The following is a 26,630-nucleotide window of genomic DNA, read 5'->3' as shown; positions in this document are numbered from 1 at the left end:
CATCATAGTCCTGCCTCTCATCATCATCAATGTTTTTCATAATTCCATATCCGATTTTTTCCTCCACGTTTTGACTCTGGTTCTGCGATCCTCATTCATGTCAGAAAACAGATACTTCCTCCCCCCCATGGAGTGCAGATTTGTCCGTATATTGTACTTTTTCAGCTGTTTTAGTTTTTTCATCGCACCGCTTCATTTAATTGCATCCAAATTCAGAGTTCTGTCCGGCTCTTTGAGAATTGTTATTTTGGCAGCTCCCAAATCGTTAATCTTTCCCGTCCAGGTGTTATCAAAGAAACAGAGAGAAACCTCCTTTTGAAACTCCTTGTTAATTTATTCTTAAGCAGACTGTTTGCAATGTAGCCATATAGCAGACAGTTAACAATTGGCCTTTGGAATCCACCCAATCCCCCCTTCGGGCCCTAGAGGGGGGCTGCCAGACATCCATTTAGCCCTCTCTCTCTCGCTCATAGTAAAAAACTTCTTTTTGCAAACAGTTGTATATATAATATTGTTTCCAGTCTTTATAACCAACCATCAGTTAGCTCCTGTTTCTCTTAATCAGGGAAGTATTTCAGATATTCCATAAGTGCGCGGTGGGTAGACGCCAATTTTGTTGTTTGTTCTCGTCTTTAACAGGCATTTCAAATCTTAGAAGAAAAGTGGCTGCAGATAGGTCCCAATTATATATGAAAGTCCATCTGTACTCACTTTTTGAAGAGCAATTTAGGTTCTTAATGAGGCTTGGCATATCATACGGATTGTTAATGTTAGAGGGAAAAGAAAAAACATACCAAGCCCCTCCAGATTCCAAACATCATGATGAGGATCTCTTTGAAGTTTGATCCTTTGCACCAGAGACTGTACATTCTGCAGGTTTTTCCCCAACTTCGTCAGTTCAGAGCGTGTCTGTTTGTTTTTCAAATCTTTATATTTTCCCAAACAGATGCGTCCGGCTATGGGGTGGCGTCGCAGGAGTGTCAGTCCGTCCCTTGCTCCGTGACCCAGTGCCCCTGCCGTCTGCCACATCGGCAATCTGGGGCAAACCGCGAGTCATCGAGACAGTCCTCCCCTGCCCTGGGGAGGCTGCCAGGGCTAATTACCCCCATATCAGCCCTGAATTATCGGAACAGCTGAAGTCCGATCGTGTGGGATCCACCATTTTCCACCGCTGGAAACAGGAAGTCGTCTAATTCAAACTTTGATCCACTTTCATCAAATCCTTTTTCTTTAGAGTCCTGTTTAAACATTTCATTGACCTGGCGATAATGTAACCAATCATTAACATATTCTTTAATTTCTTCATATGGTTTCATTTTCCATTTAGTTCCTTCCATATATATTAATTTCCCATATGTTATCCATTTCCCACTCATATTGACCTTTTTCACACTCATCGCTTCTAATGGGAATAACCAATGTGGTGTTTTTTCATTCCAATAGGTTTTTATACCTATCCCAAATTTCTATTAGAGATCTTCGAAAAATATGGCTTCCAAATCCTTTGTGGACTTTTGTCTTATTATACCATAAATATGTGTGCCACCCAAATCTATTATCATAACCTTCTAAATCCAGCAATTCCGTATTTTCTATTTTCATCCATTCCTTCAACCAACAGAGGCACGATGCTTCATAATACAATTTCAAATCTGGCAGGGCGAAGCCTCCTCTTTCTTTAGCGTCTGTTAATAACTTAAACTGAATTCTCGGCTTCTTTCCCTGACAGATATACCTTGAAATTGTTTTTTGCCACTCTATAAATATTACTGCCCCTTTGATTATTGGAATTGTCTGAAACAAGAATAACATCTTTGGTAGCACATTCATCTTTATAGCTGAAATCCTTCCCCAAAATGATAACTTAATACTTCCCCATATTTCTAGATCTCTTTTAACCCTATTCCACACCGGTGTATGATTATTTTGGAAAAGATCAATATTTTTAGGAGTTAACCAAATTCGCAAATACTTAACTCTTTTAACAACTTCTATACCTATTTGTATAGGGACGCGGGTGGCGCTGTGGGTAAAAGCCTCAGTGCCTAGGGCTTGCCGATCGAAAGGTCGGCGGTTCGAATCCCCGCGGCGGGGTGCGCTCCCGTTGTTCGGTCCCAGCGCCTGCCAACCTAGCAGTTCGAAAGCACTCCCGGGTGCAAGTAGATAAATAGGGACCGCTTACTAGCGGGAAGGTAAACGGCGTTTCCGTGTGCGGCTCTGGCTCGCCAGAGCAGCGATGTCACGCTGGCCACGTGACCCGGAAGTGTCTCCAAACAGCGCTGGCCCCCGGCCTCTTGAGTGAGATGGGCGCACAACCCTAGAGTCTGTCAAGACTGGCCCGTACGGGCAGGGGTACCTTTACCTTTACCTTTTTATACCTATTTGTTGCTGCAATATTTCTGCCAGGTCCTGTTTCATGTTTTTAACTAGTATCTTAGTTTTCTTTTTGTTCAATTTAAAAACTGCCACCTGCCCAAACTGTTCTATCTCCTCTAATACTTCTTTAACACTTGTGATTGGCTCTTCAACTGTTAATACCAAGTCATCGGCAAAGGCTTTCACTTTGTACTCATTTCGACCAACTGAAATTCCCTTTATTAACTCATTCTTCTTTATTGATCTTAAGAAGACTTCCAATACCGATATGAATATGTCATTACCGAGGAGACAGGGTTAGTCGTTGTTTGAGGACTATCCCTTCCTCCAGGTCTGGTCCTGACCAGAAGGATACTGGAATCAGCAAGGGAAACCCACATGACCTGAAAGTGTTGCTGTGCAATGCCAGGTCAATGATGAATAAAACCACTGCCATCCACAACCTGATTGTGGATGGAGGATTTGACCTGGCATGTGTGACAGAGACCTGGTTGGATGAAGCAGATGGGCCTGTCCTTGCCGCTGCTTGCCCACCAGGTTTCACTTATGCACAGCAACCCAGGTCATGTGGGCGGGGAGGGGGGGTCACAGTGATTTTTAGGAAGTCATTAGTCTGCACCAGGCATCCTATTGGGAAAACCCAGTTCTCTGAGTGCATGTTCTGGAAGTTGAGCAATAGGGGCAGTACAGGATTCCTATTGGTGTACCGACCTCCCCGCAGTACCAAGGATTCCCTGCCCGAGCTGCTTCAGGTCGTGGCGGATATGCTCCTGGAGACACCTAGCTTGGTTGTCCTGGGGGATTTTAACATCCATGCCGACACGATCTTACAAGGGGCGCCTCGGGACTTAGTGGAAAGCATGGCCTCCATGGGGCTCTCCCTGAATAAGTTTGGCCCAACTCATAGCCGCAGACATGCCTTAGACTTGGTGTTTACCTCTACGGATGTTGGTGATCTGACACTAACTAAAAGCGAAACAAAAGAAGTGCCATGGTCAGATCACTTCCTGGTGCAACTGGACTTCTCTGCGACCCTTCCCCTCTGCAGGGAGGTGGGACCGATTCGGATGGTCCGCCCCCGTTACTTAATGGATCCAACTGGTTTCTAGAGAATGGTAGGGGATGCTTTATCCCATGTTGATGGCCTTTCAGCTGATTCCCTGGTGGCCCGCTGGAATGCGGAGTTAACCAGGGCTATTGACTGTCTGGCTCTGAAGCGCCCTCTCCAATTGCATGGAGCCCGGACAGCCCCGTGGTTTTCCCCGGAGCTGAGGGCGATGAAACAATAATTGAGACAGCTAGAGCGCCCGTGGCGGAAAACTCACTCTGAATCAGACCGGACATGGGCTAGAGCTCAACGTCGAGCCTACCAAGTGGCAATGGCGACGGCGAAGAGGGCCTTCTTCGCTGCCTCCATTGCATCTGCAGAAAACAGCAGCAGGAGACTTTTTCAGGTGGTTCGCAATCTATCGGAACCACCTGCACCACCGGGGCCTGGTAGGGACCCCAAGATCTCCTGAAATGCTTTTGCAAAGTTTTTTGCAGATAAAGTCGCTCAGATTCAGAAGGAGGTAGACTCCGCCGTGGGAGCAGGGCCAGGGCGGGAGAGTGCTAGAGTTCTGTCTAGTACTGTTGTTGTTGTTGTTGTTGTTTAGTCGTTTAGTCGTGTCCGACTCTTTGTGACCCCATGGACCAGAGCACGCCAGGCACCTCTGTCCTCCACTACCTCCTGCAGTTTGGTCAAACTCATGCTGGTAACCTCGAAAACACTATCCAACCATCTTGTCCTCTGTCGCCCCCTTCTCCTTATGCCCTCCATCTTTCCCAGCATCAGTGTCTTCTCCAGGGAGTCTTCTCTTCTCATGAGGTGGCCAAAGTACTGGAGCCTCAGCTTCACGATCTGTCCTTCCAGTGAGCACTCAGGGCTGATTTCCTTAAGAATGGATGCGTTTGATCTTCTTGCAGTCCATGGGACTCTCAAGAGTCTTCTCCAGCACCATAATTCAAAAGCATCAATTCTTCGGCGATCAGCCTTCTTTATGGTCCAGCTCTCACTTCCATACATCACTACTGGGAAAACCATGGCTTTAACTATACGGACCTTTGTTGGCAAGGTGACGTCTCTACTTCTCAAGATGCTGTCTAGGCCTGCCATTGCCCTTCTCCCAAGAAGCAGGCGTCTTTTAATTTCGTGGCTGCTGTCACCATCTGCAGTGATCATGGAGCCCAAGAAAGTAAAATCTCTCACTGCCTCCATTTCTTCCCCTTCTATTTGCCAGGAGGTGATGGGCCCAGTGGCCATGATCTTCGTTTTTTTGATGTTGAGCTTCAGACCATATTTTGCGCTCTCCTCTTTCACCCTCATTAAAAGGTTCTTTAATTCCTCCTCACTTTCTGCCATCAAGGTTGTGTCATCTGCATATCTGAGGTTGTTGATATTTCTTCCGGCAATCTTAATTCCAGCTTGGGATTCATCCAGCCCAGCCTTTCGCATGATGTATTCTGCATATAAATTAAATAAGCAGGGAGACAAAATACAGCCTTGTCGTACTCCTTTCCCAATTTTGAACTAGTACTGTTACATGGGATCAATTCCAATCTGTTACCTCTGAGGATGTGGACAGGCTGCTTGGAGAAGTGAAACCGACCACCTGTCTCCTTGATCCTTGCCCATCCAGGCTGATAAAAGCCGGGGAGGGCTGGGCGATGGGCTCTGTGGGGTGGTGAATGCTTCCCTCTGTGAAGGAGCCTTCCCAGACCCGCTGAAAGAGGCGGTCATTAAACCGCTTCTTAAAAAAACATCTTTAGACCCAGCCAATTTGGCCAACTATCGCCCAGTCTCAAATTTACCATTCTTGGACAAGGTGATTGAGCGTGTGGTTGCCGAACAACTCCAAGCACGCCTGGAGGATGCGGACCATTTGGATCCCTTCCAATCAGGATTCAGGCCTCACCATGGGACTGAAACTGCCTTGGTCGCACTGGTCGATGATCTCCGGCGGGCTAGGGACAAAGGTGAGAGCTGTTTCCTAGTTCTGCTGGATCTATCAGCGGCCTTTGACACCATCGACCATAACTTCCTTCTGGACCGTCTAGAGGGGCTGGGAGCTGAGGGCACTGTTATATGGTGGTTCCGCTCCTTTCTCCTGCGCCGTGTCCAGAAAGTGGTGTTGGGGGATGAGTGCTCAGACCCCTGGGCTCTCACATGTGGGGTGCCTCAGGGTTCCGTCCTCTCCCCCATGCTTTTTAATATCTATATGAAGCCGTTGGGAGAGATCATCAGGGGGGTTGGGCTAGGTGTTCATCAGTATGCAGATGACACCCAACTCTACCTCTTCTTTAAATCAGAACCAGTGAAGGCGGTGAAGGTCCTGTGTGAGTGCCTGGAGGTGGTTGGAGGATGGATGGCGGCTAACAGATTGAGGTTGAATCCTGACAAGACAGAAGTACTGTTTTGGGGGGACAGGGGGCGGGCGGGTGTGGGGGATTCCCTGGTCCTGAATGGGGTAACTGTGCCCCTGAAGGACCAGGTGCGCAGCCCGGGAGTCATTTTGGACTCACAGCTGTCCATGGAGGCGCAGGTTAACTCTGTGTCCAGGGCAGCTGTCTACCAGCTCCACCTGGTACGCAGGCTAAGACCCTGCTTGCCCACGGACTGTCTCACCAGAGTGGTGCATGCTCTAGGTATCTCCCGCTTGGACTACTGCAACGCACTCTACGTGGGGCTACCTTTGAAGGTGACCCGGAAACTGCAATTAATCCAGAATGCGGCAGCTAGACTGGTGACTGGGAGTGGCCGCCGGGACCACATAACACCGGTTCTGAGAGATCTGCATTGGCTCCCAGTACGTTTCCGAGCACAATTCAAAGTGTTGGTGTTGACCTTTAAAGCCCTAAACGGCCTCGGTCCTATATACCTGAAGGAGCGTCTCCACCCCCATCGTTCAGCCCGGACACTGAGATCCAGCGCCGAGGGCCTTCTGGCGGTTCCCTCGTTGCGAGAAGTAAGGTTACAGGGAACCAGACAGAGGGCCTTCTCGGTAGTGGCGCCCACCCTGTGGAACACCCTCCCTTAAGATGTGAAGGAAATAAGTAGCTATCCTATCTTTAAAAGACATCTGAAGGCAGCCCTGTTCAGGGAAGTTTTTAATATTTAATGCTGTATTGTTTTTAATACTTGATTGGGAGCCACCCAGAGTGGCTGGGGAAACTCAGCCAGATGGGCGGGGGTATAAATAAATTATGATGATGACGATGATGATGATGATGATGATGATGATGATGAAGAATAGTAATGGTGATAAAGGACACTCTTGTGCCTTTATTAATTTTTGTGCCTTTAGTAATTTTAATATTTTCTGTTACTATATTATTCCCAATCAATTTTGCTCTCTGTTCCGAATATATCGCTTTTATTCCATTTAGGAAGAATTGACCCGTATCCATTAATTCCAGTTTTTTTAGCATAAATTCCCAAGATATTTTATCAAAAGCCTTTTCCGCGTCCACAAAAATTAACATTACTTGCTTTTCATTCCTGGCAGTCAGATATTCAATTATGTTGATTATGTTTCTTATATTATCTTTCATCTGCCTGCCAGGTAGAAAGCCTGCTTTATCCTTATGAATAATTTCATTTAATATTTTTTTCATTCTCTTTGCCAATATGCTTGCAAATAATTTATAATCATTACTTAACAAAGAGATCGGTCTGTAATTCTTTACTTGTGTTAAATCCAAATCTTGCTTTGGAATAAGTGTAATATATGCTTCTTTCCATGTTTCTGGCAATTCCCTCTTCCTTAATATATTATTCATGACTTCTTTCATTGGCACAAGTAGGGTGTATTTCATTTCTTTATAATATCTTGCTGTGAATCCATCCAGTCCCAGTGTCTTTCCACTTTTCAGTTCTTTTATAGCATCTTTGATTTCTTCTATTTCAATCGGGTCGTTCAGTCTGTCTTTTTTATCTGTCGGGATTTTCTGCACCTCTTTCTGTCTCAAGAAATCTTCTATTTTTTTAACGTTACTTTTTCCAGTTTTTTTATATAAATGTCTGTAAAAATCCACAAATCCTTTCCTAATTTCTTTCGGATTATCTATTTCTTTTCCTTTTGTAACGGGTGTGTTTGCTGCCAGCTAGTAAAGATAACGTTCCAAGCAACGAGCCATTACTGTCTGGTAGATTTATTACTAAAAGTTCAAAAGCAAATACAGGAGTTCAAACAAACGCGTCCATGCTAATCAATCAGTTGTCTCTTCTGAATCCTTGTGACGTCTTTTTGACCAGCATGCCCATCAAGGCAAGGCACACCTCTTACTTCCTTTGTTCTGTGAATAGCTAGTGCCGGGGACTGGTTGACCCCTCCCTATTTCTCCTTCCGAGTCGGAAGACAGGCTACTAAAGAGCTCTTTCGGCTCTCGGTAAGTGCCTCCATCCTCCCTCCTCTCTCTAGCTGCCTCCCTTTCCCTGACACCTTCTAGTATAATCTTATTAATTGTATTCTGTTCCTTTCTCCTTTTAATCTGCCATGCCAGCCACTTTCCAGATTTATTAGCATGTTCAAAGTTCTTTTGCCTCATTCTTTTAATATTCCATTCTACTTCTTTATTTATTATCATTGCAAATTGGGTTTGTAATATTTTAATATTCTGTTTTATTTTCACACTGTTTGGACTATTAATTAATTTCTTATCATTTTCCATTATTTGTTTTAGTATTTCTTTTCTCCCCTTTTCCCTAAATTTATTTTGATGGTATTCTGCTGTATAAAAAACCCTCACATTATTGCTTTGCTGGCATCCCATACTGTGCTCATTTTTGTACCTTTATTACAATTATTTACAAAGTAGTCTGCTAAATTCTTCTGTGCTTTCTCAATTATTTTTTGATCATCAAATAAGCTCTCATTTACTCTCCATCGAAAGGATTTCTCCTCTATTCCTTTTATTACACACTTTATTGCATTGTGATCCGAAAGTATCTTTGGTTGTATTTCTATTTTTAACAATCTTGGTGTTAATTCACTGGAAAGCCAAACACAAGCTATTATTGACATTGATTGGTTTGGTTCTGAGAAATAAGTAAATTGTTTATCTAATGGGTGTCTTAATCTCCAAACATCTATCAGATTACAATTCTCAGTCATAGAAAAAAAAGTCTTAGGTAATTTTCCTTCCTTTGATTTTCCATTTGTTCTCAACCTATCCATTTCCATTGAAACTACTCCATTCATGTCACCCATTATTATAATTTTCTGATCCACATATTCAAATTTTTTTCCTCTAAGTCTTTATAAAATCCAGTTTTATTTCCATTTGGTGCGTATACCCCAACTATTATCAGTTTTTCGCCCTGCCATATGACTTGTACTGCAATTACTCTTCCTTCTTCATCTTTAAAAATCTGCTGAGCCTCAAGTTTATTTTTTATATACATAACCACTCCTCTCTTCCTGCTTCTGTCAGATGATATGAATTCATTCCCCATTTTTTATTAATCAGTACCTTTCTATGTCTTCTCGCCACATGAGTTTCTTGTAAACAAATAATGTCCAAATTCTTTTTCTTCAAAAAATGTTCAATTTTATTGCGTTTCTTTTTGTCATTCATTCCATTAACATTCCAGGTCCATAATTTCAGTGCCATTTTGTGTTTCTTTTTACCAACAAAAATATAAAAGTCTTAAACTTGTCCTTCTTCTTCTTTTTCTTCTTCTTTTTCTTCTTCCTCTTCTTTACTGTCCCTCTCTTCTTCTTCCGATCCTACTGGTCCTGCTGCTTAAAATATTAAAAAGAAGAAAACTCTTCCGCCACTTGTCTGGCCAATCCAATTTTTTAATTGAGATTCCAACAGTCCGATAAAAATAAAAAATAAAAAGAAAGATAAAAAATACCAAAATTGGCAGTAAAAAGCAAGAAAAGCAAAAAATCAGAAAAAAGAAAAGAGGGGGGGAAAGGAGTAGAGAAAAGGACAGACAGAAAGACAAAACAAAAAACATTGAAAGGAACAAAGGGGAAAAAAGAAAGAAAGAGAAGCGGGGGAGGGGAGAAAAGGGATAAATCAAGCACAGAAAATTAAGTATCAAAGAGAAAATAAAAATAGTAATAAAGGGGAGACGGGGGAGTAAATAATCACAGTCAACTTTTTCTTCACCAAAGCAGCAGAACCTGAGAAGGATTTTTCTTTAAAAAAGGAAGAAAAAATAAAATAAATATAATAATCCAGCCTAGTTCGTCTTTAAAAACACATTCTGGCACCACAAAGTATGGAAATGATCAATCTAAACATTTCAGCCTCCACGTCGTCAAAGTCAGAAGCGGGGGGGGGGGGGGGAGTGGGTAAATAATGTCTTCACCCCACTCAGCTTTCTTCAAAAGGAAAAATTAGAGAAATCAACAAAAAATAAAAAATCGGTCATTCAGTTTGGGCTTGGTAGTTCTCCACAACGCTGCTTTGGCATATACAAAAATAAAAAGAAATAAACAGTACATCAAAGAGGCTTAACAATTGACTACGCAGTTCATTAAAATCGAAAGTAAAAGTTACAGGGAAGATTCTCTTCCCGCAGTCCCAGAAATTCACCAAGAAGACAAAGAAAAAATCCCTTAGTAAGGGCTTTCACCCCTTCCTGCATTAAATCCATCTTCTTAGGTAAAGTAAAGTGTTTATTTTGAATCAAATGTTCCGTTTTAGGATAACTCACTGTTTCTTCCGTTCTGTGGGTACTTCTTGCATATAAATAAGATCCCAGACGGGGCTGACCTCCTTTTTAGCACCCCGCTGCTTCTGAATCGTTAGTAAACTTTTTTTCTTGCTTTGTATCGCCAATTAAATCCGGATTTCTTATTCTTTTGGAGTCTACCGCTATGTCGGACAAGCTTGAGGCTGCGCTTCTCGGGGGTAGAAAATGGCGTCCCGCGCCGGCGTCTCGATCTCGCTGCTCTTTTGCCCCTTAAAAGGAGCTTTTTCTGCAGCGGAGAGACAAGATGCTTCAATAATTTCCACAGTCCTTTATATCACCTTTAAAAAAAATAATTAATGATTTTGCCATCTCTGGAGTCTGCTGGGATATCCTCTCTCTCCCAGATATTTTCAATGAGCTTGTGAAGTTGCTGTGTAAGTTCAATTCTGCCCACTCTGAAGACTTATTGTCAGGATTACAGATGTCCCTCTCACACCAAGAATGCAGCAAGCTGGCGGTTTAATTGCACTTAGATTTATTAGTATTTACACAGTAGTTTGGGGACGCGGGTGGCGCTGTGGGTTAAACCACTGAGCCTAGGACTTGCCGATCAGAAGGTCGGCGGTTCGAATCCCCACAACGGGGTGAGCTCCCGTTGCTCGGTCCCTGCTCCTGCCAACCTAGCAGTTCGAAAGCATGTCAAGTTCAAGTAGATAAATAGGTACTGCTCCAGCGGGAAGGTAAACGGCGTTTCTGTGCGCTGCTCTGGTTCACCAGAAGCGGCTTAGTTATGCTGGCCACATGACCAGCTTCCTGTACGCCAGCTTCCTCGGTGAATAAAGCGAGATGAGCGCCGCAACCCCAGAGTCGGCCACTACTGGACCTAATGGTCAGGGGTCCCTTTACCTTTACCTTACACAGTAGTTTAAGTCCGAGCTCACAACTCAATCATCTGCCGAAGACGATGTTAAGCTCACTAAAGGTTGGGTCCTCCTCCAACAGGATATCCTCCATCGGCTGCCCCTTCTCCTGTTGGACTGACACCAAGCCTAGACCCTATTCCTTCGCCATGTCCATGGGGACTCAGGGGCAGTTTGTCCAGCCCCCTCTGGAGCCATCTCCTCCATACTTGGAACGATGGCTAAGGGCTGCAGTCCCTCTGAACCTGCTTCTGTCTGACCTATGCTATATTAGGAATTTATAGTCTGCATTCCAGGACAGGAGGGGCTTGCATCACCCTCAGTATGGGAAGGAAGCAAGCCTTTGTTTTCCCCAGCCTGCCACCCCTCCTCTTCGGAATCCTCACTGTCGCTCTGGGAAGGGACGTTCCTGACACTTCAGCAGGTATCCCATCAGATCCGCTGGCTTTCATTTGATTAATAGCTGTACACAACTCTCCCAGATTTGGAGATGCTGCAAGCTCATCTCTAATTTGTTTTTGTGTGATTTGTGAGAGGGGAGTTGCAGTTAAGGAGTTGCTGGTAATGTTCTTTCCAGCACAATGCAATAGCTTCTTTATCTTTTAGAAGTGTGGTACCGTCTGTTGAGCATAGGGGGCTTATACTACGGTTACCAGACGTCCCCGGATTTACAAATCTGTCCCCGGACAAAATCCGTCCCCAGAATGTCCCCAGATTTCATTTGATGTCCCTGAATTTATATTTTAAGTGTTGTAGATGTTCCCACGTTGCCTGCCATGCTCCTGTTGTGATATTCTCAGGCTCGCGCTGCCGCTCCATGCGCTGTTTCATTATCCGCCGAACAGCTGGCTGGAGGGATTTCGGAGGCTCCTTCAGAGGCTTTTACAGCTCACTGGCTCTCCTTAGCTTGGTGCATGCGTGCTTGATTCATTGGGGGACGTTGCAGGGATACAGTATTGGTGTGCCTGTGTGTAGTGTGGAAGTGGTGAGCAGTGTGTCTGTAGCGGTCTTTTGTGTTGCGTTGGAGCTTGCTGCCTCCTCAATTGGGGGTGTTTTTCGTGTGTGTTGCGGCAGTGTTTGGGAGGAGAATGTGTGGGGGTCCCAGAGCTGGGAATGCAAGCAATTTACAGCAATTTCAAAGTGTTGGTGCTGACATTTAAAGCCCTAAACGGCCTCGGTCCTGTATACCTGAAGGAGCGTCTCCACCCCAATCGTTCAGCCCGGACACTGAGATCCAGCGCCGAGGGCCTTCTGGCAGTTCCCTCGTTGTGAGAAGTGAGGCTACAGGGAACAAGACAGAGGGCCTTCTCGGTAGTGGCGCCTGCCCTGTAGAACGCCCTCCCATCAGATGTCAAAGAGATAAACTACCTGACATTCAGAAGACATCTTAAGGCAGCTCTGTTCAGGGAAGTTTTTAATATTTAACGCTGTACTGTTTTTAACACTTGATTGGGAGCCGCCCAGAGTGGCTGGGGAAACTCAGCCAGATGGGCGGGGTATAAATAAATAAATTGTTGTTGTTGTTGTTATATATAATTAGTTTTCCAATATACACCCAATAATAGCCAAATTATAACAATAACAATTAATTTTAGTGGCGCTGTTTCTATCTCTTTGTCAGATCTGAAAGGCCTTCCTTTTCTTGTCGATAATGCATTCGATCTCATTGTCATTCTCATCAAACCAGTCCTGGTGTTTCTTGGTTTGGCATCCAATAGTTTGTTTGCAGGCTGCAATAATGGATGTTTTTAGCTTGGTTCAGTGTTCCTCAGTGTTATCAGGGAATGCCGAATGCAGATGGTCCTTAAGAGTTGTCTGGAAGCAATCCTGTTTAAAAGGATCTTCAAGCCTGTGTTGAGGTGTAATCTTGATAGCCATCGTTGAACCTATTAATTGGTGATCTGTCCAGTAGACCACCAATTAATACAGATGGATTTGGTGCATTAATATGTAAATTAACATGCTCTTTGATATATGGAGCTGGCATAGAGGCTAAGGGACTAACCTGGAAGTCTCCAGTGCAAATTTCACTTCTGCCATTAACTCATTAAATAAAACAACAGACAGGGTGGTGATACATTGACTACTGCAATCAACACAAGATAATATCACCAAGGCAACTATCTGCAAACAAACACTAAACATTCATAAAAACAGCAAAAGTAGTTTCTTTCCCAAATGGGTTTTTATCTTCAACAATAGCAAACACAGTAAATAAAGAGTTCACTTGTAATATATCAGTGATTCAGTGCTTGGAGTTTGTTCCAGTAATCCAGAGTTTCGTCACTAAAGAGCTTAGTCATCAACCTTTCAAAATCAATTGTAACAGAATTGCACTGAATTAACAAATAGAATAAGGAAAATTAAAAATATGTTGAGAATGCATATAATAATAATAATAATAATAATAATAATAATAATAATAATAATAATTTATTTGTACCCCGCCCATCTGGCTGGGTTTCCCCTGCCACTCTGGGCGGCTTCCATAGAAACCAAAAAACACTAAAATATCATACATTGAAAACTTCCCTGAACAGGGCTGCCTTAAGATGTCTTCTGAATGTCAGGTAGTTGTTTATCATTTTGACATCTGATGGGAGGGCATTCCACAGGGCGGGTGCCACTACCGAGAAGGCCCTCTGCCTGTTTCCCTGTAGCTTTGCTTCTTGCAATGAGGGAAGCGCCAGAAGGCCCTCGGTGCTGGACCTCAGCGTCCGGGCAGAACGATGGGGGTGGAGACGCTCCTTCAGGTATACTGGGCCGAGGCCGTTTAGGGCTTTAAAGGTCAACACCATCACTTTGAATTGTGCTCGGAAACGTACTGGGAGCCAATGTACCGTATTTTTCGCTCTATAACACGCACCTGACCATAACACGCACATCGTTTTTAGAGGAGGAAAACAAGGGAAAAAACATTCTGAATGAAACAGTGGATGTATCATTTTTGTGCTTCATGCTGTGGCGACAGACATGTGATCTGATGGTGAATTTGGGGTGACCCAATGCAAAAATCCTGAGAATCCCTGTGGATCCATGCTTTGTAACCACGTTTTTGCACCATTGCAGCCCCAGGCAACAGTGGGTGCGTGATTTTTGGGGGGCAGGCTGTAGCCATGGACATGCTATGTGATCTGATGGTGAATTTGGGGTGACCCAATGCAAAGATCCTGAGGATCCATGTGGATCCATGCTTTGTAACCACGTTTTAAGTGGGGAGGGAAGGAAAAACACAGAAGGGACAAGGAGCACGAGAGGGGTGTGCAGAGAAGCAGCTGGCTAAGAATGCAGGAGAGGGGTATAATGGGAGGGAGGAAAGGAAGGCAAAAGTTTTCCCCCACCTACCCACCCAAGCCAGCCAGCTCGCACGCTCTCTCTCTCTCCCACCTGCATGTTTTCAGCAGCACCGGAGCACAGAGAGGAAGGAACGACACTCTGCTTTCCCCTCTGCTTGCCTGGAGGGGAGGGGCTTTCCCTGCTCTTTGTTCCGTTTGAGCAAACACAGCAAGGAAACAGAGGGGGGTGGGCAGTAAGACCCTGAGGCAGAATGCAGGAAAGCAGCCGCTTCCTCTTTTCAGGTTTCCCTTCTCCGAGACGCGCGATTTGATTTTTGCCTGATTTTTTTTGCCTCCACTCGCGCCATTCGGCTCCAGGGACCACACATTCGCTCAATAACACGCACAGAAATTTCCCCTTCCTTTTTATGAGAAAAAATCTGCGTGTTATAGAGGGGAAAATACGGTAGGTCTTTCAAGACCGGTGTTATGTGCTCTCGGCGGCCGCCCCCAGTCACCAGTCTAGCTGCCGCATTCTGGATTAGTTGTAGTTTCCGAGTCACCTTCAAAGGTAGCCCCACGTAGAGCGCATTGCAGTAGTCCAAGCGGGAGATAACTAGAGCATGCACCACTCTGGTGAGACAGTCCGCGGGCAGGTAGGGTCTCAGCCTGCGTACCAGGTGGAGTTGGTAGACAGCTGCCCTGGATACAGAATTGACCTGCGCCTCCATGGACAGCTGTGAGTCCAAAATGACTCCCAGGCTGCACACCTGGTCCTTCAGGGGCACAGTTACCCTATTCAGGACCAGGGAGTCCTCCACACCAGCCCGCCCCCTGTCCCCCCAAAACAGTACTTCTGTCTTGTCAGGATTCAACATCAATCCATTAGCTGCCATCCATCCTCCAACCGCCTCCATGCACTCACACAGGACCTTCACCGCCTTCACTGGTTCTGATTTGAAAGAGAGTTAGAGCTGGGTATCATCCACATACTGATGAACACCCATCCCAAACCCCCTGATGATCTCTCCCAGCGGCTTCATATAGATGTTAAAAAGCATGGGGGAGAGGACGGAACCCTGAGGCACCCCACAAGTGAGGGCCCAAGGGTCTGAACACTCATCCCCCCCACCACTTTCTGAACACGGCCCAGGAGGAAGGAGTGAAACCACTGTATAACAGTGCCCCCAGCTCCCAACCCCTCTAGACGGTCCAGAAGGATGTTATGGTTGATTGTATCAAAGGCCGCTGAGAGATCCAGCAGAACTAGGAAACAACTCTCACCTTTGTCCCTAGCTCGCCGGAGATCATCAACCAGTGTGACCAAGGCAGTTTCAGTCCCATGATGAGGCCTGAACCCCGATTGGAAGGGATCCAAATGGTCCGCATCCTCCAGGCGTGCCTGTAGTTGTTCAGCAACCACGCACTCAATCACCTTGCCCAAGAATGGAAGATTTGAGACTGGGCGATAGTTGGCCATACTGGCCGGGTCTAAAGATGTTTTTTTAAGAAGCGGTTTAATGACCGCCTCTTTCAGCGGATCTGGGAATGTTCCCTCACAGAGGGAAGCATTCACCACCCTGCAGAGCACATCGCCCAGCCCTTCCCGGCTTGCTTTTATTAGCCAGGATGGGCAAGGAGACAGGTGGTTGGTTTCACGCGTCCAAGCAGCCTGTCCACATCCTCGGGGGTAACGGATTGAAATTGATTCCATGCAACTGTTGGTTTCTGTTTCCCTCACTGAGCAGCAACTGCAGTCACAAGACATTGTTTTGCATTCCACAGTCCAAGTTACTGTTGGATTCCCACGGGAATGGGAGACTGGATGTGACATACACTGGTTTCCTGTTTTTCAGTGTTCTCTCGGTTTCTTTGTTAGAGAGACGGTTGCTTCTCTGCTCTCACAGAGGCAAGATGCATATTTGTATTCTCTCAGCATAGAGTGGAAATAAAGTTAAGAATGTGGCACATACTGCTTATCCTTCTGCTGTGTGGACTACTCTGCTTGGGCTCAAGATAAGACGAGCCTGTATCAGCTTCAGATGGGCCGAAGCTGGTCAAAATCTCACAGCAACTTGACCAGACAGGGTTCTAGCACTCTCCTGCCCCAGCCCTGCTCCCACGGTGGTGTCTAGCTCCTTCCGAATATGAGTGATTTTTTCTGCAAAAAACTTTGCAAAATCGTTGCAGGAGATCTTGGGGTCTTTACAAGGCCCCGGTGGTGAAGGTGGTTCCATTAAATTGCGGACCACCTGAAAGAGTCTCCTGCTACTATTTTCTGCAGATGCAATAGAGGCGGTGAAGAAATTCTTCTTCGCCGTCGCTATTGCCACTTGGTAGGCTCGACGTTGAGCTCTAACCTGTGTCCGGTCAGATTCGGAGTGAGTTTTCTGCCACCGACGCTCTAGCCATCTCAGCGATTGTTTCATCGCCCTCAGCTCCGAAGAAAACCATGGGGCTGTCCGGGCTCCTTGCAATCGGAGAGGGCGCTTCAGAGCCAGACAGTCGATAGCCCTGGTTAACTCCGCATTCCTGCGAACTTTAATGTTGAATTTAATTCATGTGGAACTAGTGTATTATCAAGGACGTAGCTGGATCAAATGCCTGGGAAGAGTCTGACTCTGGGGATGAAAGAATGCTGTTACAGAGGGAACCAGAGTCTGACTCTGGAGATGAGGGAATGCAGTCACAGACAGAGCGAGTGTGGGTTTTTGAACTGAAGAGCGAGATTTCTGGAGCAAAAGTGAGAGGGTGTTTTTCGTGGTCAGCTTGCTGGAAGGGGAAGCCAAGCGGTGGGTAACTCCCCTCCTTGATAATGGACATCGGGGCTTGTCAGATCTGGACTCTTTCCTGAAACTAATGGATACAATGTTCCAGGACCCCCAGCGGGAGGCAGCCGCTTCCCGACAATTACTGAGCTTAAAGCAGGGGAGTAAAACAGTGGTGCAATACACGATGGAATTTAATATGTTGGCTCAACAGCTAGGATGGGGGAAGAAGGCCCTCACAGCATTGTATCGGGCTAGGTTGAACAGGGAGTTACTGGATGAGCTAGCCAGAATGCTCCCCTCTCTTCCTTGGAGGGTTTGGTGCAGATGTCACTGCAACTGGATCAACACACGATTGAACGCAGAGCAGAGAAGAGGGGGCTGGACAGGCAGGCATTAAAGATGGCCGACATTCCTTACATTCCTGTATGAAGGCTTGGCAGTACGCCAAGGGAGAACACGGAGGGGGAGGAAGTGATGCAGCTTGACTCAGTGGGCGACAGGTCTCAGATAGCTCTGGCAGAAAGAGAAAGGAGGAGGAGAGACTGTGCTTCATCTGTGGAAAAGCAAATCACATTGTGAGGCAATACCCTAGCAAAGGAGCAGTGGGTTCGCTTTCAGGGGCAAGCGTGGGGGAGAGGCCCGACCCAAATGAGAAGTCAGTGGGAAATGAACGGTCCCAGTCCCACTAGGAGGCCCAGGACTGGGAGTAAGGTAATCTGAAAGGCCTCACCAAGGTCCAGTGATTCCAGGACTCACCTTGCTTGTTGTGCTACAGTTTCCAGATGGAGGCCGGACACAGTTAAGAGCCCTCATAGATTTAGGGGCTTCTACATTTTTTGTGGATCAGGACTTTGTGAAGGAATATGGCCTGCCCACACAGAGACTGACAGCTCCACTTGAGGTGCAAACCATAGATGGGAGGCCTCTCGTATCAGGGAGAGTTTCACATGCAACTGTACCACTGATTTTGGAACTGCCTGGCCACAAGGAACAAATCACATTCCACATCACAAAATTAACCACCTACCCTCTTGTGTTGGGGATGGCGTGGTTATCCAATCCAGTGATAGCGTGGAGGCAGCAGTCCATAACTTTTGCCTCAGCTTATTGCCACCTTCATTGCCTAGGTATTGAGGGCCCAATAGTGGCAGCTGCTAGGGGGGTGGAAGTATTGGGATCCCTAACAGGAGAGGAAGAGCTGTTACCGCTGCAATTCAAGGACACCCCCCCATGCTGCCTCTACAGCTGCCTCTTGGTGAATAGGAGGCACTGCTAGTCTCCTCCCACCCTAAGGAAGAAATGGTGGGGGCTGCCCTCTAAGGTCTTTTTGGCTCTGCACTTTGATTACCACTTCAACCATTGAGTATGGTTGATTTGATCCCCACCCCCGTGTTCCCAATGTAGTGTTAATGTATGTTTATGTATGCAGAGAAAAAGGGCAAGAAAGGGTTACTTTTGGAGTGCTGTATAATGTGGGTGTGTTTGTCTGCACCTGTAGCTAGTTAAACATGTGAAAATGAGTCAGCAATCATGATAATGACTCAGCACAATCTACAGTATAAATGCTGCTGTGTTTGTGGCAAGTTTGCCCTTGACTGGAGTTTAGTCTGTATGGTGTATGTATGTACATACATAGATCTGCATTACTGCCAGTAAAGCAACTGACTCTTCTTAGAAGTGTTTGGCATTTCACTGGTCTTTTGCACACTCCGCTGACATTGTGGTGGGCACTCTGCACATCTTCACTGATCCCTTTTTTCTCTGGCAGGGAGGGGCACCATTTTGTGGTTTTCCTCAGGTGCCAAAATGTCATGAGTCAGCCCTTACAAAAAAGCTGCTGAAGTTTAAATTATTGGCAGTATTGACAAGTTGTTCCCATTGGAAGATGCTGACGGTGCTTTCTTAGGAAAGAATAGCAGTAAGCTTTGCATCCAGCCTGACTTTGCATTTCTCGGGTGTGCCTCTTTTCTTCCACAGGGTTCCGGAACTTTAATGTTGATGACCAAATGTCAATCATTCAGTACTCCTGGATGGGCCTGATGATTTTTGCAATGGGATGGAGATCATTCACCAATGTGAACTCTCAGATGCTCTACTTCGCTCCAGACTTGGTCTTCAATGAGTAAGTGCTATGAGACAATGAGAAAAACTTTTCTCTAGCCACTTTCAACAAGTCATGTATAATTTCATGCTCCAACAAATGAGTCAATCAACTTATTGTATATAGCCAAAGGCATTTACAATGTGCAACAGGGGATTAAAACAAGGCTGAAATCACACAACATGACTTATGAAAGTTAAAACATAAAAATTTACAGCACGAGGTTTTAAAATTAGGAAGCATTAACATTTCTAGAACGGAGCTTGTTAGCTGCCGGAACAAACTTGGCTACCAGATGTGTAATCTGGAGAGGTTTATCAGCTAGGAGCTCGACTGTCACCTTCTGGGAGGATTGGCCTGAGAGACAGTCAAGAATAGATGATTAAAAATAATAATATCTGGGCACTGAATATAGGAGGCAAATCAGCAAATACTGTATGATATCCTCGACCTGATTGCATCCATAAATGCATTTGCTTTCCATATGGGGAATTCCCAGGTATCTCCCCCTCCAAATACTCTGAGGGCATCTGTTGGAACCTTAGTTCAACAAGTGCCCTACGCAATTGTGGGAAAGTCTGTGTCTCAAGGTCATGGTGTCTTGAATGGTTGATCTTAATTTGGGGGTACCAAGTAGAGTAACGGGCAGCTATAATCAGTCAGATATTTTCTTTTTTTTTTAAGAATAATTTTTTATTAACCGACCAATCACATCAAATCAAACCAAATTACATAAATTCCAAATTACACAGCCGAATTTTAATTTTTTGTTGGGGGTACCCATATTTCAACTTCCGAAGGGGATCTAATCAACTTCTTGCTTCTTACTGCTGTTTTAATGTCCACAAATCTAACCTTATGATGTTCACAATACTATCCAGTCCTTTCTTATTGTTTTTCCACATCTCTTGTTGTTATTTTCATATATTTTTCCTTTCTCTTTGTGACCTCTGATAGTCTCCACAAGCTGGTTAGAACAGTTTGTAATCCTGCGTGGATATTATTTTTTTTATCCAGTAGCCATATCCAGACGTTTTCCATATAACATCACTTCCATACATCAAAACAGTCTTAGCGTCATTAATCTTCACCAATCTGCCTCCTTTCTCAAAACCTCTGAGGAGATTCACCAGGAATGCAGTCTGAAAACAAGTCCATTCCTCCTCCCGTCTATAAATCCTTTGGCAAGATGGCGACTCCGAATTAATTGCTGCACCATTCCAAAAGCTCTTATTGCTTCTCGATCTCCATAAAGCATACTTTTGGTTAAAGTTTATCTCCACACAGACCTTAATCATCCTGCTTGGGTCAGTTCAACCGACGATTCTAATGAGGAGGGGTTCTTGTAAATCACATAGAAGGAAAGTAAAAAAGGTTCCCCCCCCCCATTCAGTCCCGTTGTCAACATACCCAGCCTTTGGTGTATCTTCATCTTCTTTCGTAGAGATCACTTAAATTAGCAGACTTCACTCCCCTTCTTCACTTGAAATATGTGCATTTGCTTCTTTTGTAATTAATTATTCCAAATTGCTGCAGCTAGTGCGCGATCAGAGACAGCGTCCAGGAGAGCCGAGGTCCACACGGGGGCTTTCTGCCTAGGGCCCTCACCCCCTTATTTCGAATTAGGGGGTGATTTATGGGCACAGCAGGCAAGGGCAGTGTTCCCCATTTCCTTGGGGCAACAAGGGAGGCTGCCTACTCCCATAACAGCCTCTTAATTACCCCGTGTGGGTCGGAGAGATGGTATTGTCGGCCATCTTCCAATGCGCCCCTAGTGGCCCCCCATAATCAGTCAAATCTTTATTATGGTCATAGACCAGCATAAGTAGGATGGAGAACAATCATTTAAAATCTAAAACGTTTTGGAAAGCTAAGATTATTAAAACAAAAGGTATGTATAAAAGACTATAAGAAGCTAAAAGAATAAAAAAGAAGGGTTAGGAGCATTAAACAGATGTGGATGAGCATGAAAGGTTAGTATATAAAAGGCTATGGCTATCAATTTACAAAACACTCTGATATGAGTGTTCATTAAATCTAGTTTGTGGCACAGGCCATCATCCAACGAATTTTGAATGCTGCTATGCAGAACCTGGCAACGTTTAATGTTGTAGCAGGGTTGGTATCTGAAAGCAGCAGGGAGGTATAGAATTGTCCTGTGCGAGATCATGCCCCAGTAGAAGTCACCGTTAAAATAGGAGAAGGAACACAAACCACCCCATCATGGTCCTTCAGTCCCATCCTAACTACAAACAAATAAATTAGAGAGAGTCTCACAAAAACTCTCCAAAACTACTTCAGGGAAAATGATGTAGACAATATAACAACTCCTCTCCTAAGGGACGCAATGAAAGCGGTCACCAGAGGAGCTTGCATAAAAGAGAAAGCATTCCTTAAAAAACAAACCTCCTCAAAAATTAGCAAAATAGAGCAAGACATCACAGCCCTCTCATCACACTACAAACAATCAGGATCTAAAAAACTCCTCAAACTTATAGAACAAAAAAAGGAGAGAACTAGACTCCCTAGAAATCAACAAAACAATGATCAGCATTCTATACTCTAAACAATGTTTCTATGAATTATTAGAAATTTCAGCTTCGGTCGTCCGAGCTGATATGGCTCATCTTCCTTTGAGCCCAGCAGAGCATTAAAACAACAAAGTCCACAACGGAAGGATGAGATAGGTATGATGCTACATTGCTATACTTTATTACTAAGCTATACAGAGTGCAAAGAAAAACACATCTCCTCTCTGTGAGAAGCAGAGAGCAACTGAACTAAGGAAACGACAAAACAAAGGAAACAGGAAACCAGTAACGTCACATCCCGTCTCCCTTTCCCATGAGAACTCCAATAGTATCTGGACTGTGGAATGTAAACACAGTCCTGTGACTTGCAAGCAGCTGCTCAGTGAGAAACAGAAACTAACATGAATATGGAACTCCAGATTACTAGCAAATAGATGTAGGAAGAAAGCACTCAAAACAAGAATACACTGCATCACCAAAAAAGATGGCAACATAACATTCTCCCCCAGAGAAATAACCTCAGAATTTGCAGAATTCTACTCCAACCTATACACCTCCCATAACCCACCAGAGAAGGAAATCAGAAAATTTCTAGCAGGACTGACCATGCCTACCCTAACTGATGAGGAACAGGAATTCATGGACAGTCCCATCACCCCAGAGGAAATAGATACGGTCCTCAAAAACCTGAAATCACACAAAGCCCCAGGCCCAGACGGCTTCACAGCAGAATTCTATAGGAAATTCAAAGAACCCTTGATGCCCTACATGACCTGCCTATTCAACGATATCATAAAAGGGGGGCCCATCCCCAAAACCTGGACCCACTCCAAAATAGTCTCCATCCCCAAACCACTAAAAGACAGCCTCAAAGTAGAATCATACCGCCCAATCTCATTAATAAACCAAGACTACAAGATATTCACATCAATCTTGGCCAACCGCCTAAAAATCTTCCTACACAAGTTAATAGCCCCAGACCAGACTGGCTTTGTCCCTGGCCGCTATATAACAGACCCCATCAGGAAACTACTGAACCTGATTGAACACAGCAAGGCAACTAAACTCCCATTGAGAATTATGTCCCTAGACATCCTCAAAGCCTTTGATTGCTTAGAGTGGAAATACATATTAGCAGTACAAACTAACATGAAATTTGGCCCCAACTTCTTACAAATCCTCAAACAAATATACTCCCAAGCCCCAGCAAAATGCAGAACTAACAATATGGATTCTAATACTATAGCTATCGAAAGAGGCACGAAACAAGGGTGCCCACTGTCTCCCTTCTTATTTATCCTGGCTCTGGAACCCTTAGCAATCCGAATCCGAGCAGCCACAGACATCAAGGGAGTGGAAATAAAAGGCAGAACCTATAAATTAGGGCTCTTTGCAGACGACCTAATGGTCACAACACCAGACCCCATAAGCACAGCAGCCTCCCTAATCAGAGAACTCAACATATTTGCAAAGGTGTCGGGCCTACAGGTCAATTTTACAAAGTCAGAAGCTATGTGCTTCAACACCCCTCCTCACATCCAAAAAGAACTCACTAAGGTCACCAAAATAAAACTTTGCCACACCAAGTTCAGATACCTAGGGGTACAAATAACCAGAAACCTCAATAAATTGTACCTCCACAACTACAAGCCCCTGTGGCGACAAATTAACAAAGACCTAAAGAGATGGAATAACATGAATTTCACTCTCTCAGACAAAATAGCCATGATCAAAATGATCACCCTCCCAAAACTTACCTACCTATTCCAAACCATCCCAATCTGGATCCCCTCAACCCAACTCCGCAGTTGGCAGAGAAAACTACACTCTTTTATCTTCTCACCAAGAATAAGCTCCAAATACCTGCACCTCCCCACCTCAGAAGGAGGATGGGGAATCCCCAACATAGAAGCATATTACATTGCCAACCAAATACACCATATAATCCCATATATGCTCGAAGATGAGACAAAACGATGGGTACACCTAGAGAGGGACACAATTGAAAACACCTGCACCACAACATACCCACTCCTTCCAAACAAACTAAAGAAAATTCCCACAACACTTAACAGGTACACACAGACCATGCTCAAAGCATGGAAAACAGAAATAGGCAAACTATCCCCAACCCCATCCCCACTAATCCCCCTGGCGTACCACCCATTATTCCACCATGCAGCACAAAACCTCCAGATAAAAACCTGGCGAACCAAAGGCTTATATCGCCTAATAGACTTTTATAAAAATAACAAACCTTTGTCAACACAAGAAATACAAGACAAACTAGAAGACACCCAAATGCCCTGGTTAACACAACACCAACTACATGCCCTCTTAAACAACCCAACAGTAAAATCAGCAGCAACTAGGCCCCCGACAACCTTCGAAAACCTCCTCCTAACAACAAAGGGAAACGGTAAAGGGACGGTATCCACAATATACAGAATACTACTCCAAAATCCCACAAACCCCCTAGACGCAATCAAAAAACTATGGGAGAATGACATAGGCTATGAGATTAACCCCACTCAATGGACCAGAATGTGGTCTAAACCCCCCTTTAAATCCATATCAACGAAAAGAAAAGAACTCACTTTGAAACTCACCTACAGGTGGTACCTAACACCAAGAAAACTAGCATTAATGCACCCAGGAACCTCACCAAAATGCTGGAGAGGGTGCACCTCCACAGGCACATACCTCCACATGTGGTGGGAGTGCCCCAAAATCCAACTATTCTGGAAAACAGCCACCAATGGTACCAAATAGTATGGGAAACAGCCCTACTAGAAAAATTAACCAATAAACTGAAACTGACACGGGGACAAACAGAAGAAGACACCTTTACCCCGGTATGGCTCCCCTTTATCACATACACAACCCAACAAGACAACGACAATAATCCACCAACAGCATATAAATCAATATGGCTAACCTGATCCAAAACACCCACTCACACACGAAAACAAAGATCACCACAGCCAATCACAAACAAACAACCACACCCTAGGCCAACCCCAACCTCTCTCACCACCAAAGGAACACAAGTGAACAGCACAAGCAACTCTGACACCAAACCCTACAACACCAAACCCTACATACATAACAGAAACATCGCCACCCGACCCCACCCCCACCCATCTTTCCTCCCTCCACCCCTTCTTTTTTTTTCTTCTCCCCCTAATGTCTCAACAAATGAAACGGATTTGTAAAAACGTTACATGGAAAAAATATGAGAGACATTACACTTACTTTTGTAAAACAAGAAAATATTTAATAATAATAATAATAATAATAATAATAATTGTCCTGTGCGCCCTGGGTACTTATGGAGTAGGAGGGAGATGAGGCTAATATGAATGTCTCTATAATATAGGCCAGTGGTTGTGAACCTCGGCACTCCAGATGTTTTGGAACTACAACTCCCATCATCCCTGACCACTGGTCCTGTTAGCTAGGGATGATGGGAGTTGTAGTTCCAAAATATCTGGAGTGCCAAGGTTCGCCACCACTGATATAGGTACTGAAGAATACATGCTCTATTGTTTCTATTTGTCCAGAATCACAGGGGCATTGTCTCTCCGAGTAAGCAATCTTCCTATATCAACCTTCAATGACAGCCGAGGGGAGGACGTGACATTGTGCCAGGGTAAAGGCCCTCTGATGCTTAGAGACACTGAGATTAGTTAGATATGCCATGGTGGAGGCAGAGTACCTGATGGATTCATTGGCAATGAAAGTTGGGGTCCTGGCTAGTCCCAATTGGTGCTCAGTTTCTGCAACACGTTGTTTTATGGGAGCTTTGGCCTGTTCATATCCCATGCTGAGTAGAAGACCTGGAGAGAAGCCCATGGATGAGATTTTAGTTGCCACTGCCTGTTTCCATGTGAATTGCAATAATTTTGCCAGCCACAGCTAATAGAGAGTTGCCTCGATAATTTCCGCAATCAGTTCTGGCACCTTTTTAAAAGAGATTGATAATTTTGGCATCCCTAAAGATGCCAAGATGGCGATGGCTTAGCAAGCAGGCTTCGGAGCTCCGCTGATAGCAGGTCTGTAATTAGCATTGACTGCCACCCAGGGAAGTAATTTTTCCTTTTTTACTTCTCTATTTTTTAACTTACGGAGAGTCTATGCTATGAGAAACATCCTGGGCAAGTTCTGTGAAGCATCCTGGGCAGGCCGCCAGCTGCTAGCTATTAACCGCCAACTCCCTTCCATACTTTGTCCCTGAAACCCCTGGCAGTCTCCACACAGAGAACAAACGGAGCACTTTCTATTCTTTTCTCTCTTTTTTGGTTGGGGAAATCTCTCCTTGTTCACTCCCTGCGGTGACGCTATGCCTGCTAGTAAACGCCACAGGGACCCAGAGGATGTAGCTCTCTCACCGGTTTCCAAACAATCTAAAATAGAGGACTTTTTTAACAAATCTGCTTTTACAGTTCCAACAAAAAACCGGTTTTCTCCTCTTGAAGATGATTGTGAGTGTGGGGAGAGTATTCAAGGTGAGAGCGTGGAACTGGATCCAGCAATGGGGCAAGCTGATCCTGTGCTCCTCAGAGAGGAAGAAATAACAAGGAGGGAGAGCTCCCAATTAACTCTAATTGCAAGAACGGTTGAGCATATCTTCCAGCAAATTAGAGGTCTTGCCTCTCAAATAACCCAGTTATCCAAAGAGGTCCACAGTTTATCAGTTAATAACAAGCAGGCATCAACAGAACACCATAGTACCAAAGGAAATTGGCGACAACAAGAGCAGACCCCTAAGCTCAACATAGAATGTGCAGAGGCTCTTAAAACAAACTCTTCTTGTTTAATCTTCCAACCAAAAAAGATCTGCATGACAATTTGTGGAAGGCCAGATCAAACTCCTAGCTGGAAAGGTGCCCAGCGTTCCAAACGACATTTATCAGACTTACTTGGCATTGGACTTACAGAGATCGACCTCGTTAGGACTGAACTCTTG

The 26,630-nt window shown here is 44.8% G+C and overlaps 1 protein-coding gene across 1 annotated transcript in view; it reads left to right on the top strand.

Annotated features, from left to right (window-relative positions):
* LOC144326286 (androgen receptor-like) overlaps positions 1-26,630 on the top strand; it is a 90,182-nt gene that overhangs the window by 4,883 nt on the left and 58,669 nt on the right. Inside the window, exon 2 of the mRNA XM_077922845.1 lies at positions 19,007-19,151. Coding sequence (XP_077778971.1) covers positions 19,036-19,151 — 116 coding nt within the window. The 5' untranslated portion in view covers positions 19,007-19,035. The remainder of the gene's footprint in view (positions 1-19,006; positions 19,152-26,630) is intronic.

The sequence above is a fragment of the Podarcis muralis genome, chromosome W (genome assembly GCF_964188315.1).
Source record: "Podarcis muralis chromosome W, rPodMur119.hap1.1, whole genome shotgun sequence".
Classification (NCBI taxonomy): domain Eukaryota; kingdom Metazoa; phylum Chordata; class Lepidosauria; order Squamata; family Lacertidae; genus Podarcis; species Podarcis muralis.
This window is presented reverse-complemented; position numbering and strand designations above follow the sequence as displayed.